This window comes from Pyxicephalus adspersus, chromosome 3, assembly GCF_032062135.1.
Source record: "Pyxicephalus adspersus chromosome 3, UCB_Pads_2.0, whole genome shotgun sequence".
In the NCBI taxonomy this organism is placed as follows: Eukaryota; Metazoa; Chordata; class Amphibia; order Anura; family Pyxicephalidae; genus Pyxicephalus; species Pyxicephalus adspersus.
This window is the reverse complement of record NC_092860.1, coordinates 75,998,618-76,017,040: the sequence shown is the minus strand read 5'-3', so window position 1 is coordinate 76,017,040 and position 18,423 is coordinate 75,998,618. Positions and strand designations below refer to the sequence as shown.

The window sequence follows — 18,423 nt, the reverse complement described above, 5'->3', positions numbered from 1 at the left end:
GGGCAGCTCTCCACAAACTAATGTTCATGTTGCCATGCCCCATGTCATTTTAATTTGATATTGTTATACAGATAAACTACCTTCTAAAAATGCTAGTTGCTGGATTTTCATGCAGGGTCCCTATTGGCATACCTTGGGGCATGTGAGGTTAACTTTAGTAAATAACAAGAAAGTAATTTAAAATCATTACAGGAAAATGAAGCATCATACAAGTTTAAAAAAAAGGAAGTCTAGCAGTGAATGTTTACAAAAGCACGTAAAATGGTGATAGGATTAAAAAAAAAAGTCTTGTAGAGCTCTCTAGATAAAGTTGGGAAACATGTAAGTGTATGTATTTCACTTACCAGTTTCCTATATCAAGAGATGTTCATGTGTAAAGTACAGAAGCTGGGGTGCTTCTAGCACACTACTCTGCAGACAGCCAGCTGCCAATAAAATGATTTTAGACTTCAATGAAGCTGCAAAGTGTTTTGCCAACTTTACACATACAGCTCTTTAGATCAGGGCAATGGAGGTATGTATTGGTTAAGTGTATTGCACCTAACTTGACACAACTTACCCCTTTCCAGAGAGCTTAACACCTTCTTTATTGCATCAGTTTACATTATTCTGTGACAGCATTCTAGGATGTCATTCAGATGCTTAATTCTTTAAAAAATGCTTTAGAGAAACAGCTTAAGCCATCTTTGTAAACAGGAAAAAGGGAGCAGGGTGACCTGAACAGTGTTTAGCTAATCAATAATTCAGTACTCATTAACTACACATTTTGAGCAGTGTAAGAGCCAAATCAGCCTTTCACACACTAACTAGATAAAGTCTAAACTTTTTCAAAGTCCATCTGACTTCTGATTTAGAGAAGGTGTTTGGCTATGTAAAAGGGAAATGCAGGTGTCTCCTTGAGATGCAAACACCTTCTATCTTTGTCAGATAACCTGCAAAAATATTGTTTGATGGTTCCACCGCACAGAGCCCAACTCCAGGCTCACATTTTTATTGCTTAATTAGTATCTGTCCAGAATCTTCATTTTTTTTTCCATGCATTGAAATCCTGGTTGCGCTATTCATCTTTTGCCTCTAAGGCAGCATTACTCACCTTTTTTAACATGGTGGAACTCCTTGAAATACCTTTTAGGTCTTCAGGAAACCCCTGCTATAATTACTATATCCACAACCCAATGTTGTGGTCAGAAGGAAGAATGCATCCCAATTGTTGGCCATTGGAAAGAATGTCACCCTTAAAGGTATCCAAAATCATTATTTGTATGAGTTAAAGTGACCAGAGAGTAGCAAATTGTTCATTGCTCAAGGTAACCCTAGCAATCTCTGGAGGAACACTGATTGAGAAGCACTTGTCTAAGAAAATCCCAGGAAATGTGCAACAACCCAGCCCCTTTTCTCCCTGGCACTGCTGTCATAAACACATCCATTTTGGAGTCCAAGGAGTGATATTATGATGCTGCTGCAAGTGGCAGGGATCCTTGTTGAGGTGCATCAATGCTGGATATTGATGTACTGTAGAAGGTAATGAAGATAGGGAATATTGAGTTCAAAAGTGCCAAAATCTTAGAAAAGGAAAAGGTAGGTATCAAGTAATATGGTAGTCAGTTTTTTAATTGTGAACACTAAGTATGCTTGCTCTTTCGTTTCCTGAAAACGTAGGGGTTGTTTTTTTTCTAGTTATAAGATATTGTCTGCCTAGCTGCCAATAAAAGAAAGGAGTACAGTTTAACATGGGTGAGGGTTTGAAATGTAGGAGTGGCAGCAGACTGGACCACCAGGCATATACATTATGCCCAGGTGTGATTTGGGTGTTTGACATCCTCTAAAACAATGTTCAGGCCCTGTGCAAGGTAAATGTTTCAAACGTGTTGGGTTAAAATGTACCATCTTGTAAACACTTTTATTGTAATATTGATAAAACAGGAAGCCATCCTAGATCCCATGTAAAACCAATCAGCTGCTGATGTAACTGAGTGAAGGTCTTTTTTACATTTAGCAACATAAGAATCATTTTTCAGACAAGTCATTTTATCATGATCTGAATAAATATGTATATTATTTTAGATAAGGGAGTGCGTAAAAATATATATGTTTAAACATAGTCAGTTTGACTATGAGATCCCTTTCTTGGAGGAGGAACAAAATCAAATGCCTTAAGTTGCAAAGTATTCAGTACTAGGTGGTTATGGCTACCTTGAGCAAGTTGGACGTGGAAAGGTAAAAAAGGAACCTGCAAAGCTAAACCCAGAAACAAAGGGTTTAATTTGCTCTAATATTCATTATGCCACAAGTGTGTAAATAACTACATTGTCAGGATGTAAGTATAATCCATTCATCAAGCAAAAGAGTGCAGGGTGGAAGCCCCTGAATTGTGACCCAACTCTTCAGTAATCACCCAAAAACAGCTGGGTGCTTGCTAAAAAGTGCTAGGGAAAACCTTGGAGTACATTTAGAGTTGCTCCTTCTGTATACTAATATTGAAAAATCAAGATAATAGCCATAGAACACTACCATTCAAATCAAAGGGAAACCCATACAAATGTATATATTAATTTATTTATTATTTTTTTTTAAATATGATGAAGTAGTTGCTCATTAAAACCCTTAGTAAGTTACCTGTTTCTGACTGTATTGGTATCAGTAGGAATTTAGCAACTTGCATTGATTTCATTTATGAATAAAACATCCTTCTCCTGAGTATAATCGTCCATAGGTGTCAATAAAGATAATAGGGTCCTCTACCACTAAGAGAAAAACTGTAATAATTGAGATTGGCAGCCATTCTAGTTGAAAGATCCGAGCAATAATTTTTCAGAGGACATGGGTTGGGTACATAATACAAATGTAGGGAAACCTCCGAAAACTTTTTTTCTGATTTAAAGTGAAAACTGATGTTTCAGTAGGTGTATTTTGTAATTCAGCCTACCATAGTGAATGCCCAGCAGTGATTTTTGTGTCTGTGTTGCTTTTGCTTGTCAGCAATAGGTGTCAGGTCCACTGGCTACAGCAGTAAAGTTACACTTGACATACAGTATATACAGTAACAGTATTTAGTAAAGGGAATTTAGTATTTAGTAAAGGGAAGAGAATTGTTGGAAAGCAAAAGCAGTGCCGCATGCAGTATGTTTTTTTAAAGTAGGCCTGCCTTTATTAGCAACAACAACTACTCCAATTGTATTGATGGAAACATGTAAGAATATAATGGTTGCTACATTTGACCTCTATAAAATACTACTTAACTGTCATATTGATGCAGAGCTTTTTTAAATTACTGACATGGAACAAGTATGAATATTTGGAGCTGTGCTGAACATTTCATGATCCTTCTGATAAAGGTGTTTATTTTCTCAACATTCAGTGATTGCTAAACTGTCATCAACTGTTTTGGGTTCTTCTGTTAGGTAGGCTTAGGCCAAGTGTTTGTTCAGTGTTAAAATTGATGCACATGTGATATGTGATGGAACTTGCTTACATAACACAGGAATTAAGGAATATTATGTTGGTATAATGACGAAGACATATGTGACGGGTGTATTTTATTATTATTACACAGTATTTATAAAAGACCATCATATTACCCAGCGCTGTACAAAGTCTATAGTCATGTCACTAGCTCTCCCAATCCAATGTCCCTACCTCTTTTGTCATGTCTTTAATACAGTCTAATGTCAATTTTTGGGGGGAAGCCAATTCACCTAACTGCATGTTTACCCAGAGGAGTATCAGAATACCCAGAGAAAACCCACGCAAACACAGGGAGAACCTGCAAACTTCATACAGATCGTGTCCTGGTGATATTTGAACTTGGGATCTAGTGCTGCAAATGCAAGAGTGCTAACCACTCAGCCACCCACCATGCTGCCATGCTGGGTGCATGATGTAAAACCACTTAGAGGCTATTCAACCTTCCCAATGTACAAGTTAGGATGTGTGCTCATTGTGCTGGCATGACCTAATGAAGTTAATGGTAGAAAGGAAATTCCTGCAGATCCCTTTATACTGTACTGGTTTTGTATGTTATATCCTGAGGAAAAATTTTTCTATTAAGGTTTAGTTATACTTTAATCAATATAAACATATAATGTATAAACATGTGTTCTGTTAGTGTAAGAAAGCAGATATTTCTACAATGTGAAATTTCCTAGAACAAATTTTATATCCTCAGATCTTCATATATATTTGGGCTGTTGCCTGCACTGCAACTAAAATAGAATTTTGCAAGCTATTAAAAAGAGCTTGGCAGAGCTTCAAATGCTGAGCTGAACCATGACCTTCTGCCTAAATTAAGATGAGTGGCGACAGCAATCAGTAATCTTTAGAAGAGACAGTATAAATAGGACTATAGAATACTACAACCTGCTTGTGCTTCAAGACTCCATTGGGTTATCTGAAGTTCAGCATCTAAAACACTCAAGCGAGCACAAAGAAACACTTCACTTGTATGCCATAATTGTTTGTCAAAGGAGAGAGTGAGCGCTTCTGTTACATAAAGACCTGGTTCTTTTCTACTTGCCTGCTTGAAAGTAATAGATGTTGATGTCTATTTTAAAAAATGTGATTTTATTTTTCTAGAGTAACACTAGCAGCAAATACAACATACAAAAACTCAATTTGCATGTTTTAAATTTTACTAGAAGAAATGACCATTTCTACCATTACATCATGAAACAACCCAGCATAAGGTATATTTTGCTGCAATGGTTAATGTACAGCGCTGCGTAATATGTTGGCGCTATATAAATCCTGTTTATTAATAATAATAATAATAATAATAATGGTTGGACTCATTTCACTGAGTTTCTAGATTTTGTTCTCTTCCAGATTACATAACTACCATTGTTAATCATTTTGCTGTTAGCCAGGCTAGTGTGGACACCGCCTTTAAAGTTGAATCACTATGTTGGCCTGGTATTGGTTTCCATGCAATACTTGGGGTTTATTGGGCAAATGGGAAACACTCTTTTAGGCTAATAGGCAAAGTACTTAAATGTGGATCTAAGCACTGTCACTGAGTGGCAGAGTGTTGTTTTAGGAAGAGCTATTTTTTGTACATTTTGGATTGTTAGGGGCCTATTCACAAATCATGCATATGAACAGATTCGCCATTGTTTTAATAGTGATGGTGGTGACCCTTGATTTGTTTTGGCCTAAATTTGTTTATTTGACTTGTTAATGTGTGTTAAGGAGCCTATCGATTGTAGAATGTCCTGTGATGAGTGGAGCTCAACTCTAGGGCCAAATGCCACAAACTTTCTATGATTTCCTGTTTCCTTCAGTGCTGCACACAGCTTTTGCTGTTATATGTTATATTTCCTAACCTATATGTTATATATCCTAACCATACTTCCTTTGGGACTACCAATAAAGAGGGATACATTATTATTATTATACAGTATTTATATAGCGCCATCATTTTACGCAGCACTGTAAAAAGTCCATAGTCATGTCACTAGCTGTTCTCAAAGGGGCTCACAATCTAATGTCTCTACCATAGTCATTTGACTTTTTAATATAGTCTAAGGTCAATTTTTTTGTCAAAAGCCAATTAATCTAACTGCATATTTTTGGAATGTGGGAGGAAACCAGAGTACCTGGAGAAAACCCCCACAGACACAGGGAGAATCTTCAAAATCCATGCAGATAGTATCCTGGACAGGATTTGAACCTGGGACCTAATGCTGCAAAGGCCAGAGCACTAACCTCTAAGCCACCATAAATGTGTTTGTTGGTTTATTTGAGTAAATAAAGATGTCTTTTGAATTTACTATGACTTGGCACCCTCTTCATATATTTCCTTTTTTACAACTCTGCAAAGCAGCCTATGGCTGCAGGAGATGATATAGGGTGCAATGTAGGCAATGACGTAGGGACCACTTCCAAGATCCTGAGACTGTAGGATTTTTTTAGCCCCCTGTGATGACACTGAAGGGGCAAAGTAGCAAAAGTGCAGAGATAAGGTGAGGAAAAAATACAGCGTGTGTGCGATGGTATACAGTAAGCAAGGAAGGTTTGTGGTTATTGAAAGCTGCAACGGAAAGATGTCCAATTAAAAAAAGGTTATTTTAATATTTTTTTTCAGTACTGTAATAGTATCAAACTGTTTTAGTATTTAACAGATGCACATCGATAGCAGTTTCAAGCCTGCAATAAACATATTGTGATAGTTAATAGCTTGAGTTTAATGCATGAGGCCACACATAGTGTTGGCTGCTAGTGGTGAAAATGTGAGTATAGTTTAAAGTTCTCTAGGCAAAAGCATAATGCAGAGAAACTTTAATGTAGAGATAATGCAAACACATGCAATGTGACTTTATGGAACACTGGTTATATTTTCTTTTCTTTTTTAGGAGTGTTGCCAAGTTGTATTACTTGGCAAGCTCCATTTATACCAAGCAGCCAAAATAGGAGAACTGAGAATGAATGATACTGAAGCAAATACATGTGATCACTGAAAAGGTTTTTCACAAAAACCTTTTTTAATCTTTTTTCTCTTTTCATTCACCAACAAGGAAACAACTGCTAGTTTAGTGCTGGTATGAAAACATCTTACAATTGCGCATTTTAGGCAGCTGTATGAAAGCAGTTCCCACAGGTTTTCTGTCAATCCTTTAGTTCATGCTCATTCACTTATTCTACAAAAACAAAACAAACATATGAAAAATAGCTACACGCTCTGCCTACACGCCAGCAGGTGTTTACTGAGATAAGCAGACATGGTTGAATTTTCTTGTACAATTATAATTCAACTACATTACGAAGAAGCACTTAAAATCTCTCCCTTGGTTCGTCTTTATTGAAAATTTCTACAGAATTTACACTTAGGAAGAAAGGTTACAAATTTCCAGAAGGAAACTAACAAAGATTGTAGCTGCTTAGGTAAAATGAACTTGATAGAATTCTACACATAACACTGGGATGTATTGCCTAGCATTCAAGGCAACCAAAAGATGAAAGGGGAGAGATGGGACCAGCGCAGGATGTGAAGGGGAGGACATGATGATGCTTGTAGTCAATCTTCCTGTAATATTATGCAGTTTTCTACAGAACAGCTGGAGCTTCTAATGCATTTTTTGTGCAATGCAGAGTATGTAGGATTAGAAGATTATATAACTTCAGCACAGTAATGCACAAATATTAAGCAAATACTAAACAATAGCTGGTGTTCTGCTTTAAATTTGATAACTAGAGTGTGCTTTGTCAATGTTTTCACCTCCAACAGCACCATAGAACCATCAGACCACAGCAGCAGGCACATGTTGCTGATTGTTTTGCCTTAAAAGGGCACTTGTTAGATTGCTGCAGAGAGACCCCTGCCTACACAGACTGCAACAGTTCTTTCCGTAGCCTGTTTCCAAAGTCTATATATTTTCTAAAAATCTTTAACAAAGTAAGACATTAAACAATAAATGTCTGCCTGCACCCTCGACATTATTTATGAAATGTAACATATGAATTCAGTTGGGCTTTAACTAATTTTCTTTATCTTATTATATCTATTTCTCAACGCACTGACTGTCTTTTTTAAAATTATTTACCTTTTGGCAACATGCTGGCATGAATTACACCATATCTAGTCTGGCTAAACTCCAGCTTCTTATCTCCCTATCAGCAGGTTGCAGTGCACAGCCATGAACCTATGCCTATGGGACAATTATAATTATTAGAAATACATGTTGGTCCCATTCATTACAAAGATGGACTTTGTTAATATAAGCTATGATCACACTTAATGTAGCCATCTTTAAAAGAAATATAGAAGAAAATATAAACAATTGTATGATCAAGGTATTCAACTAGGTAAACATGCATTTGACCACATTTAGGACATGTTAATCATACATATATTATATGTATTATGCTGCATTGGGTTGTATTATTTACCCCTACTGATTTGATTTACTAATTGCAATCTACAGTTAGGTCCATAAATATTTGGACAGAGACTTTTTTCTAATTTTGGTTCTGTACATTACCACAATTATTTTAAATGAAACAACTCAGATGCCTTTGAACTGCAAACTTTCAGCTTTAATTCAGTGCATTGAAAAAATATTGCATAAAAATGTGAGGAACTAAAGCCTTTTTTTACACAATCACTTCATTTCAGGGGCTCAAAAGTAATTGGACAAATTAAAAAGCTGAAAATAAAATGTTCTTTTCCAATACTTGGTAGAAACCCCTTTGCTGGCAATGACAGCCTGTAGTTTTGAACTCATGAACGTCACCAGATGCTGGGTTTCCTCCTTTTTAATGCTCTGCCAGGCCTTTACTACAGCGGCTTTCAGTTGCTGATTGTTTGTGGGCCTTTCTGTCCGAAGTTTAGTCTTCAACAAGTTAAATACATGCTCAATTGGGTTCAGATCAGGTGACTGACTTGGCCATTCAAGAATATTCCACTTCTTTGCTTTAATAAACTCCTGGGTTGCTTTGGCTGTATGTTTTGGGTCATTGTCCATCTGTATTATGAAACACCTCCCAATCAATGTGACTGCATTTAGCTGGATTTGAGCAGACAGTATATCTCTGAACACCTCAGAATTCATTCGGCTGCTTCTGTCCTGTGTCACATCATGGATAAACACTAGTGTCCCAGTGCCATGGCAGCCATGCATGCCCAAGCCATCACACTGCCTCTGCCATGTTTTACAGATGCCATCAATATGGTAAAGGTTGATCTTGGTTTATTCTGTCCAAAGAATGTCTTCCAGAACTGGGCTGGCTTTTTTAGATGTTTTTGAGCAAAGTCCAATCTAGCCTTTCTATTCATGAGGCTTATGAGTGGCTTGCACCTTGCAGTGCACCCTCTGTATTTACTTTCATGCAGTCTTCTCTTTATGATAGACTTGGATATCGATACGCCTACTTCCTGGAGAGTGTTGTTCACTTGGTTGGCTGTTTTAAAGGGGTTTCTCTTCACCATGGAAATGATTCTGTGATCATCCACCACTGTTGTCTTCCGTGGACGTCCAGGTCTTTTGGCATTGCTGAGTTCACCAGTGCTTTGTTTCTTTCTCATGATGTACCGAACTAGATTTTGCCACTCCTAATATTGTAGCAGTTTATCGGATGGGTTTTTTCTGTTTTTGCAGTTCTGTTTTTGCAAGGATCACATGTCTGCTCACAGCAAAAATCTTCCACATACAGGTCTCCCCCCCCCCCCAATAAACTCCAGGCCTTTTCATTCGGCTGCTTCTGTCCTGTGTCACATCATGGATTTATACTTGATAATAACATAACAAAGAAATTGCGCACACCAGCCCATGAAATAGCCTTTGAGTCAATTGTCCAATTACTTTTGAGCCCCTGAAATGAAGTGATTGTATAAAGAAAGAAGGCTTTAGTTCTTCACAATTATATGCAATATTTTTGTTCAACCCACTGAATTAAAGCTGAAAGTCTACAGTTCAACTGCATCTGAGTTGTTTCATTTAAAATTAGTGGTAATGTACAGAACCAAAATTAGAAAAAAGTTGTCTGTCCAAATATTTATGGACCCAACTGTTTAGTTTACATAAGGCCCAGTTTACAGCAGTGCATTCCTCTGGTATAGTTAGGTGTAGTACTCTGTAGTTAAATGCAGTGCAGTATGCTGCTACGCCTCAAAATATATCACAATGTGCAGAAATTCATGTTGCTGACCATTTTTAACTCATTTCTAAAATTCTTAAATCCTTTTCTCCAACCCACCCTACAGGATCCAATACTTGCGAATAAAGATATCCTGGCCTAAATCCACTGTCCATGTCCGTTGACAGCGCAGCTTCATCTTTAAGGAACCCAGTGTTCTCCCCAGCTCCTTTTAGCTGGGCGCACCACCTAGCACATTTCAGTAACCACCCGGATTTTTTTGGGTGGTTACTGAAGAGTTGGGTCACAATACAGGGGCTGCCACCCACCTACAATTTCTTCACAACCAGCTTAAAAAAAATTCTGGGTTCAACACTGGGACCACTAATTTACCTCCGACATTCTGCCTGCAGTCACCAACACTTGGCTATCCTCTGCTACAGACATCACTATGGGGCTACTGGTCCATTTAGAAAAAGGACCTGGCATGGACAACCTACAGAGGTGTCCATGTCATGCAGGAAGTGACTGTTGTGTGACCATTGCTTCAGTCTAGCACAGTGATTCTCAACTCCAATCTTTGGGGCCAGGATCCACACACAGTGTAGTATTTCTCTAGCAGCAATTGAAATAAATATTAATGGTACCATTTATTGAAATAAATATAAAAAAATCACATCACAATGTTTATTTCAAAATCCAGACTGTATGTGGCCCACAAAGCCTGGAGTTAAGGATCTCCTGATGTAGCATAATGAAATTACATGAGTTACATTTTTTAAAAATAGCCTGGCCATTACTTCCCAAAGACCTATTAAATAAATTTAGCTTTTCCTTTCAAACACTAACCCGCTCTGACACTCTAACCTCTTAACAAAATCATCCCTCTTATCACTACCTCACACGTGTCCAGCACATGTTACTAAACACTACTGAACATTCCTTATCATTGACTGCACTGAACCAGTGGCCCCAGACCCATTATACAGCATACTGAGAAATACAATGTTATAAAAAAATAAAAAATATTAAAGCTATCCCTAACTATGTACAGTAATTAAACAGTCATTTTTCATTTTCATTGTACACATTGTTTTCTATCAATTATAATTAAAATAAAAGGTTTAGAACAAGTAAACAAGTACAGGTTTTGGATGCACTGGAAATACCTACCTGACACTAATATCTAATGCAACAGAGACAGATAAATATGCATGTCCTCTCTGGAGGTTCCATATCAAATAGTCTACACAGCCACTATCATGACGCAAGTCATAATTTTATATAGGAACCAACCATATCCCTGTTTAATGTACAGTTCTGCCTAATATGCTGGTGTTATATAAATACTGTTTATTATTATTATTATTATTAATAAAAAAATGAGACTATCTACATGGAGTTTGCAGGTTCTCATTATGTTTGTGTGGGTTTCCTCTGGTTTCCTCCCACATTCCAAAAACATACAGATAGGTTAATTGGCTCCCCACCTCCCGTCAAAAATAAAAAATGGACCCTGGACTGTAATAATGACATATTACTATGGTAGGGATATTACATTGTGAGCCCCTTTGAGGGACAGCTAGTGACATCACTAAGGACTTGGTAAAGCGCTACGCAATGTGTTGGTGCTATATAAATAAAATATAAAAATAATATTAATAATGAAAGGTGTTCCTTACAAAAAATTCTGTGAGCCAGGCCACTGGATCACAATCCTCCCAGCAGTGTGCCCATGGTGGCCTAGACTGACAGGAAGTGAGTTGAAGGAAATTCAGACGTCATTCAAAATCTTATTATACCTGGCATATTTCTAAAGTTGCTGCCAGAATGGACACCACTTTGTAAGGGCAAATGGGTATCACCATTTTGATATCAGCAATTTTATTAGGAAATAGGTAAAAATAGATGTTTCTTTCCATTTACAAAATTGGCTAAATATGACAATGAATGATTCCATTCAAGTGAATGCCATTGTGTATTGCTGCTTCAGGGTGGTTAAAGTATGGCAATCAGAGCACTGATCACTACATATAAAATCTGGTTGCCCTTTTGTGGATTTGGCATTATAAAAGTGGTAATCAGATGTGTAGAAAAGAAAATGGGCGATTTGTTATGAGAATTATAGGTAATTTTATTTTTTAATATGGCTACCCTACGTTTTTCTTTAGCTGGAGTTGTACTGAAAATTCCTAGTAATCATGCTGAGCAATATGGGCATTGAAGCAATCCCGTAGGATAAAAACATTAATCATGAAGCACCTGTAAACAGGATTTGCTGTCTATCAGAGCTCCAGGTGCCTATGTAACCGTTTTGGGTGTGTCTAATAGCGATTCCCTCGCTGCAGGTTTTGGTTTCACCCACCAGCTGCTACCTCACCATTGTGCCCTGTAATAATGTAGGACCCAGCAGGAAAAATGTCACATAGCAGTACCATTTGTAGCGCTACATAAGAGCAGAGTGTACTTGCACCCCCACTGAAGAGTTAAGTATCTAACAGTTTATTTTTTTCAGAATAGATTAAGACATTAACAGAGAATAGGAGCTGAAACAGCTATGCAGTGTGTTGTAATTCATTTTGAATGGTATCCAGACACATGGGGGCAATGCAGCTATGACATGTTTGCATTACTACAGGTGCAATGTGTCAGGGAAAAATTATGCAAGTCTTGTTTTTTTAACATTGGCAACCCTCATTGTGTCACACTGAATACCATGCTGTACTTTTTTATTCCTGTATGTTTATTAGTGCACTGATCTGTATTTTCTAATCATAGAATTATATACTTTACACAGTCCTGTATATTCTATACTCAACACTTTGATCCTATGCTGCCCAGACCCCTTAATGACAGCAAGCTAAGGACTTTATCCAACCCATGGTCCCAGCTAGCACCAACTTTTTGTTGGGTATGCATAAAGGTTCCAGTCCTTCCCAACTGACACAATCCAGCCATCCATATGGAAGACTGTACAGGGGCCCAGTGGCCACAGTAATCCCTATTCCTTTATTAGTTACAATACCCTTTAAGCTGTGTTTAGAATGGCAGTGAGACAGCAGTGTGGTCACCAATTCCTCATGCTAGAGAACCATTGCCTCTGGAACTTCTATTACCGGCAGCCCCATGCAGAATGAATAGGGGCAGTGATGGGGTGGTCAGTACTGGCTGCTGCTGCTGTGTGACGGAATGTCAGGCCCGGTACCAGCGATGGGAGCTATGTGTCATAACTTCATCCCTATCCATTGTTTGATACTAATTAACAGTTCTGTGCAGTGTCCTGTATGAATGTAGATAGCTTTCCTTTATGTTAGATCTGCAAATATGGAATCATTTAGAGGCTGCATGAAGGGTTTAGTGCAATTATTAAACATTTTACACATGTAGGTTGTACATTAGTGAGCACACAATAAAATAAATAGGAATAGGAAGGAGTTGGCGGCTCAGGGTGAGCTTGATGTTATGTATGGTCAGAGGGGAAATGATTCTGGCTCTGTCCCTCCAGTCAGAGCTCTGCACATTGTATACTGCAGGGAATGTATTCACTCGGTGTTTTCACACAGAAACATGTCCACCCTCAAACGCCATAGCCCAGGCTAGCAAAGTCCCGTCAGCTTGCTGATATTTTCCCGGTAAGCATTCCCTGTCTGTGTCTACACGCCCACCCATAGCTGACAGGCAGCTCCCCCTTACATGCTGCGTACATCACACATAGCTAGAGACGGGTCAGTACGGGCTGATAATGGAACACTTCACACATGTAGGGGCGGTACAACACCCACAACATGGCCCCCGGGCCCCCTCCCTAGGTCACTGCGCTCATTCCAACCCAACATGTTGCTGCGAACTAAGTGCTGCGTGCATCCCATGCGCATGACGCAATTGCCTGTACGATGCTGCGCATTGACGTCCCTAACGGGGCGGAGCCGGAGTTAGGCCGGCCCACTGTGCGAGCTCCCGCTGGAATAGTCGGCATTGAGCGGTGGCTGAAGGAGAGCTGTGCTGCGTGCTGTCACTGATACTTTCAGGTAAGTAGAAGGCTGTACGGCTGCGGCCCGTTCTGCGCATTGTTAGCAATAGCCCAGGCTGTGTAACCTCACTGCGGGGACAATAGGAGCTGCCGGTGTGTGCTATAGGAGTGAGGGAATCTTGTCTTCTCAGCGCGGAGACCGCTGTCACACGGCTCATCCCGCCTCGTGCTCCTATTGGCGGCTCACAATGTCTGTCAGCGCCCCGTTGTCACTGCTACACCCGGAGCTAGCGGGAGTGACCGGCAGCGGCTTCTGTGCATCTCCTAACACGAGGAGCAGTGTGACAGGAAATGGCAGAAACAACGAACATTCACATATTACACTACTCCAACTATACTGCACGGAATGTTATTCACGTACCGGGCACCTTTCACCTGTATGCTGGCACTGCCATGTGTCCATAGGGTGCTGCTACAGACAGGCATAGGGACAGGCGGCTGGCACTGCCATGTGACCCCAGGCATAGGCTGCAGGTGTCCTGTATTGTGGCAATGCCATCTGCCCTGGGCATAGATTGCTGGTACATTGCTGGTATAGACATCTTCACAGTCTACTTTCTAGAAATGCTCCACTAATATCTGTATTTCAGGGCTCTTTACTTGCCCTCACAATATTATGAAGCCGCTTTGACAGCTGGAATTGGCACCATTCATAGATTTTACATTGTCATTCCATTGTTCCTGGATCCTGGTCTGTAACAGATGACATAACGTGATCCAATATTACAAAGTGCACATCATTTCCCTGGATAAATATGGTTTATATGTGTCATTATGCCGCCTTTGTTTCCTTACTACCTAGGAGTGTTGGGTTAGTGTTAGATGATTTCATGCGTTCCGGTATTGGAGCCATACAGAATGACACTTGTACCCCAGCCTGCGTCCCCCCTCCCCCCTATAGGCCTGCATCGTGAAAAACTTTAATAATGTTATATGTTCAATATAAAAATTCTTAACGGTTCTCCAATCTCAAACGCTAGAAACTGAATTCTAAATGTATGCACCCCCCAATCAACATTGCGTGATGACTGCTTAAAGGATCTGTCAGTAATGACAGATCATGTCTGGGGACAGGCTGGCAGGGTGCTGTGCACAGTTTCCTGAAAACATCACAGCACCCTGCATGTAGTGGGCTGGCTTTTCAGGGGAGATATTCTAATAGTGACGTCATGGGTTGTCCGGATGGAGGAGCGGGCGTTCCTGGCAGGCTGCATTTTCATGTAATGCAAAGAACTGACATCCAATCAATGCAAAAGGGTGGGCTGGGGACAGTCAGTCTGATAATACTGGATTGACTGCCATCCCATGAAAGAGGTGAGCTTTGTGTGACTTGTTGCTACACACTGTGAGAAGTGAAAACAGAATATGCATTATCAGTACAGGAGAGGAGCTTGAAGAGAAGGCTGGCATTTACCTATAAACTAAGTAAGTTTTGAATCAATATGTTTTCTTGCCTGTAAGGTGCAATCTTTCTTAGGATGCACATACTCAGGCTGCAGCCTTGTGATTCTTATCTGACATTTCTGAGTTGGATTACAAGAAGCCATTCCAATGCACAGCGTGCTGGCACATTCTTCCACAGTTGCCAAAGTGTAATTGTAATAATATACTGCTGGGAAAGCATTCATGCAGGAAAGTTTCTGGTGTGACATGTTCAGTTTTGTTTTATTTGCATTGTTCTACAAAGTAAATTTTTTGTGTAGTTTAGATTTTCTTTACATGATTTTCTGTGCATTTTGTGTAAAGGAGGCCATGCATTGGTTGATGGGTGTACAACCAGGTGAACAATCGATATGCTACCCCAACTGTGTAATTGACAAAACTCTTGTGCAGCCATTAACCCATCTTGATCAAGCATTGCAAATACCCCCCCCACAGATTTAATTTGTGTAAAAGTTTTTCATGAAAAATAAAAATGATTGACGTCATATAGAGAGGTTATCCAAGGTGGTCCTAAAAGAACCAAATAGTGTGGCATTTATCCCACCACAACCGACGGATTAGTATGACTTGTGGGTCATAGGACCTAGGACCATATAGACCTAAGAGCCATGGTTTCCATACACTGCCTGATAATCAACAAGTATGACAAAATTTTGGTATTGGTATGCATGTGCTGGTGTTTGCAAAGGTGCTAATTTTGTTTTATGCAACACATCAGGACAATAACACTTTCATCTGATTACCCATGTGTCTTAGTAGGAGTAATCATTAGGTGTATGAAATCTGCTGCAAAAGGAGCTTACATTAAAGGAAACTATTACGTTCTGTCTTCTCATATTGAAAATGCAGGTAAGTATTTGCAGACAAAACACTAACAGCCCAGATATTTTTCTCACTAGATTAATGCCGGGCATAATAGAGACAATAAGATCAACCTTGTGATCATAGACAGCAGAATAACTTAACAACTCTGCTCCAGTATAAATCACACCCCTGTTCAATTCCTAATTGTGCATTTGTTTTAAGTAAAAAAAAAACAAGAGCTTTGCATAACTGCCACAATGGTTTTCCAGGTTTGCAGGGATTGTAAAAACATGTAAAACATACAACAAATCCTTTTCTTATTAGGAGGCTGCTGATTGATTTTAAAAAAATTCAGACAGATTGCAGCTCCTTTATTTGATAAGTGCCTGTCACAATATACCTGAGGTGTGCTATCAGCTGTTAAACATCTATTTTAGCAAAAAATGATAGCTCCTCCTACGTTACATCCTCATGTGCTGACATGATCATACACATTACAAAGGTATTCACCAAGGATCAGTGGGGAACAACGATAAAACTAAATGACTCACCCTTTATTGATTTTTTTTTTTTTTGTGGCTTTTCTGCATAAGCATCATAAATTATTATTACACAGTATTTATATAGCACCAACATATTACGCAGCGCTTCAGTCCATAGTCATGTCACTAGTATTGTACCAAAGCTCTATAAAACCGAATCCTATAGACTTAGACATTTATTAGGGTAATATTGATGCACAGGTTTATTTTTTACCAGTTATTTTTTTTTTGTTTTGCTTTTAGTTCTAATCCTTTTCTACTTTACCTTGCAGTTTTTTGATTTGGGCCAAGAAGTAATGAATTTCAAACATGCTTATGTAACAAATCCTGGGTTTTAGAATAATCTTATTTCTGTTCTTTTTTACACTTGAAATGTCACATGCCACAGCTCAGCTCCGTCTAGAAGATTATATCCCATTTTTTTTCCTTTGCAAAAAAAAAAAAATGAACATTTTGCACCCATTTTAATTAATACTTTCATTTCTTTTCCAGGAAAGAAGAAAATCAAGCTAACTCATTTTGGGAGCAAAATATGGAATGCTTTTTACTGTTGACTGAGCACACCCAAAGAAACTTTGACAGTACTTTTAAAATCCTCAGTTAGCAGTTTGTTCATTCTCTTGAACACTAGCAGTTTCCAGATCAAGCTGATCTTTGTTTACATAGCTTTGCTCAGCACGTTTCTATATTCTGGAGCCTAGTTCATTAGGTTTTCCTATTGTTTACTATTTTTATTACATTTTTTTTCTTTACTGTTGTCACCGGAAAGAAAAACTGTCAAAATGGTTCTTGACGAGTACTTGTGGATGGTTATTGTTGGCTTCATCATAGCCTTTGTCCTGGCGTTTTCTGTGGGTGCCAATGATGTGGCAAATTCATTTGGCACTGCTGTGGGTTCTGGAGTGGTTACATTGAAGCAGGCTTGCATCTTGGCATCGATCTTTGAAACAACTGGCTCTGTGCTATTGGGAGCGAAAGTTGGAGAAACTATACGAAAGGGTATCATTGATGTAAATCTTTACAACAACTCTGTAAATTTACTGATGGCTGGAGAAGTTAGCGCAATGGTTGGTAAGTAATGTATTTGTTTTGCATTTAAATAAAAAAAAATGTTTGTAGTTTGTCATTTATTTTTTAAACTTTAAACAATAAAACCGTAATTGTTTTGTACCCATACACTATGACTGTTAGCCCACATGAACCGTCATCCAAGACACAGGCCAATAATTCTGCAGAAAGGTCGGAGATGGAAGTTCATAGTGCTGAGCATATTATTGAAATGCACAGAAACTGGCGGAGTTGCAGCAATTTTTAATGTGTGCTGCATCCAAAACCATAAAATATTTAATAAAGTGAGTTACAGGGCTTGCTAGGTCACCTATTTTGTTGAATTGAGTTCTGATTCAAGCAGAGTACCACTGTATTGTATTGGGGTACTGACGGAATAAAGGGCTAGTTTGAACCTTTCTGTCTTCTGGACTAATGAACTTTGTTAAACATCACACCTCCACTACATATAAATGGTCTTATTCACTGAATAAGGCCACCGCAGTGTTTATCAGTTTTGAGAATGCAGTGTATATGCCAAGCTGGAGACAAGTCTGACTATTGTGAAAAATGACCAGTCTGCTTGGTATTCATCTTTGCCATCTGAATCTTTGCTGGCACACGTCATTGTCCTATCGCCTTATCTGCCTCTTTGGCCTAGTTGGGTTTACTATAAACGCTGTAAAAGAAACTGATGAATGTACTAACCTCAGACAGGCCAGGCAGTGTGTAAGTCTATTTAAACATAATAAAGATGCAGAGTTTTAATACACATTAAGGGCACAGACTACTAATGTACAGGGGATTGAAAGAAGCTGATGAAAAATGTCCAACTGTCTCTGATCAGAAGCCTGTGACCTGCTACATTGGGATTCAGTGACTTAATCACTTCCCCAAACATCCACACACAGTGTTCAACCCAGATTTTTCCTCCTAGTTGGGAAGAAAATGTTAGGTGGGTGATGGCCCCTGTATTGTGGGGTGGGGCTG

At 38.9% G+C, this 18,423-nt stretch overlaps 1 protein-coding gene and 1 long non-coding RNA gene across 3 annotated transcripts in view; one reads left to right on the top strand and one right to left on the bottom strand.

Moving 5' to 3' along the window:
- Positions 1–18,423, bottom strand: part of LOC140326577 (uncharacterized) — a 40,953-nt gene that overhangs the window by 13,622 nt on the left and 8,908 nt on the right. The window lies entirely within an intron of this gene.
- SLC20A2 (solute carrier family 20 member 2) overlaps positions 13,480–18,423 on the top strand; it is a 28,808-nt gene continuing 23,864 nt past the window's right edge. For both annotated transcript variants that reach the window (XM_072405290.1, XM_072405289.1), the window contains exons 1-2: positions 13,480–13,595; positions 16,879–17,457. In XM_072405290.1, the coding sequence (XP_072261391.1) occupies positions 17,169–17,457 (289 nt within the window). In that variant the 5' untranslated portion in view covers positions 13,480–13,595; positions 16,879–17,168. The remainder of the gene's footprint in view (positions 13,596–16,878; positions 17,458–18,423) is intronic.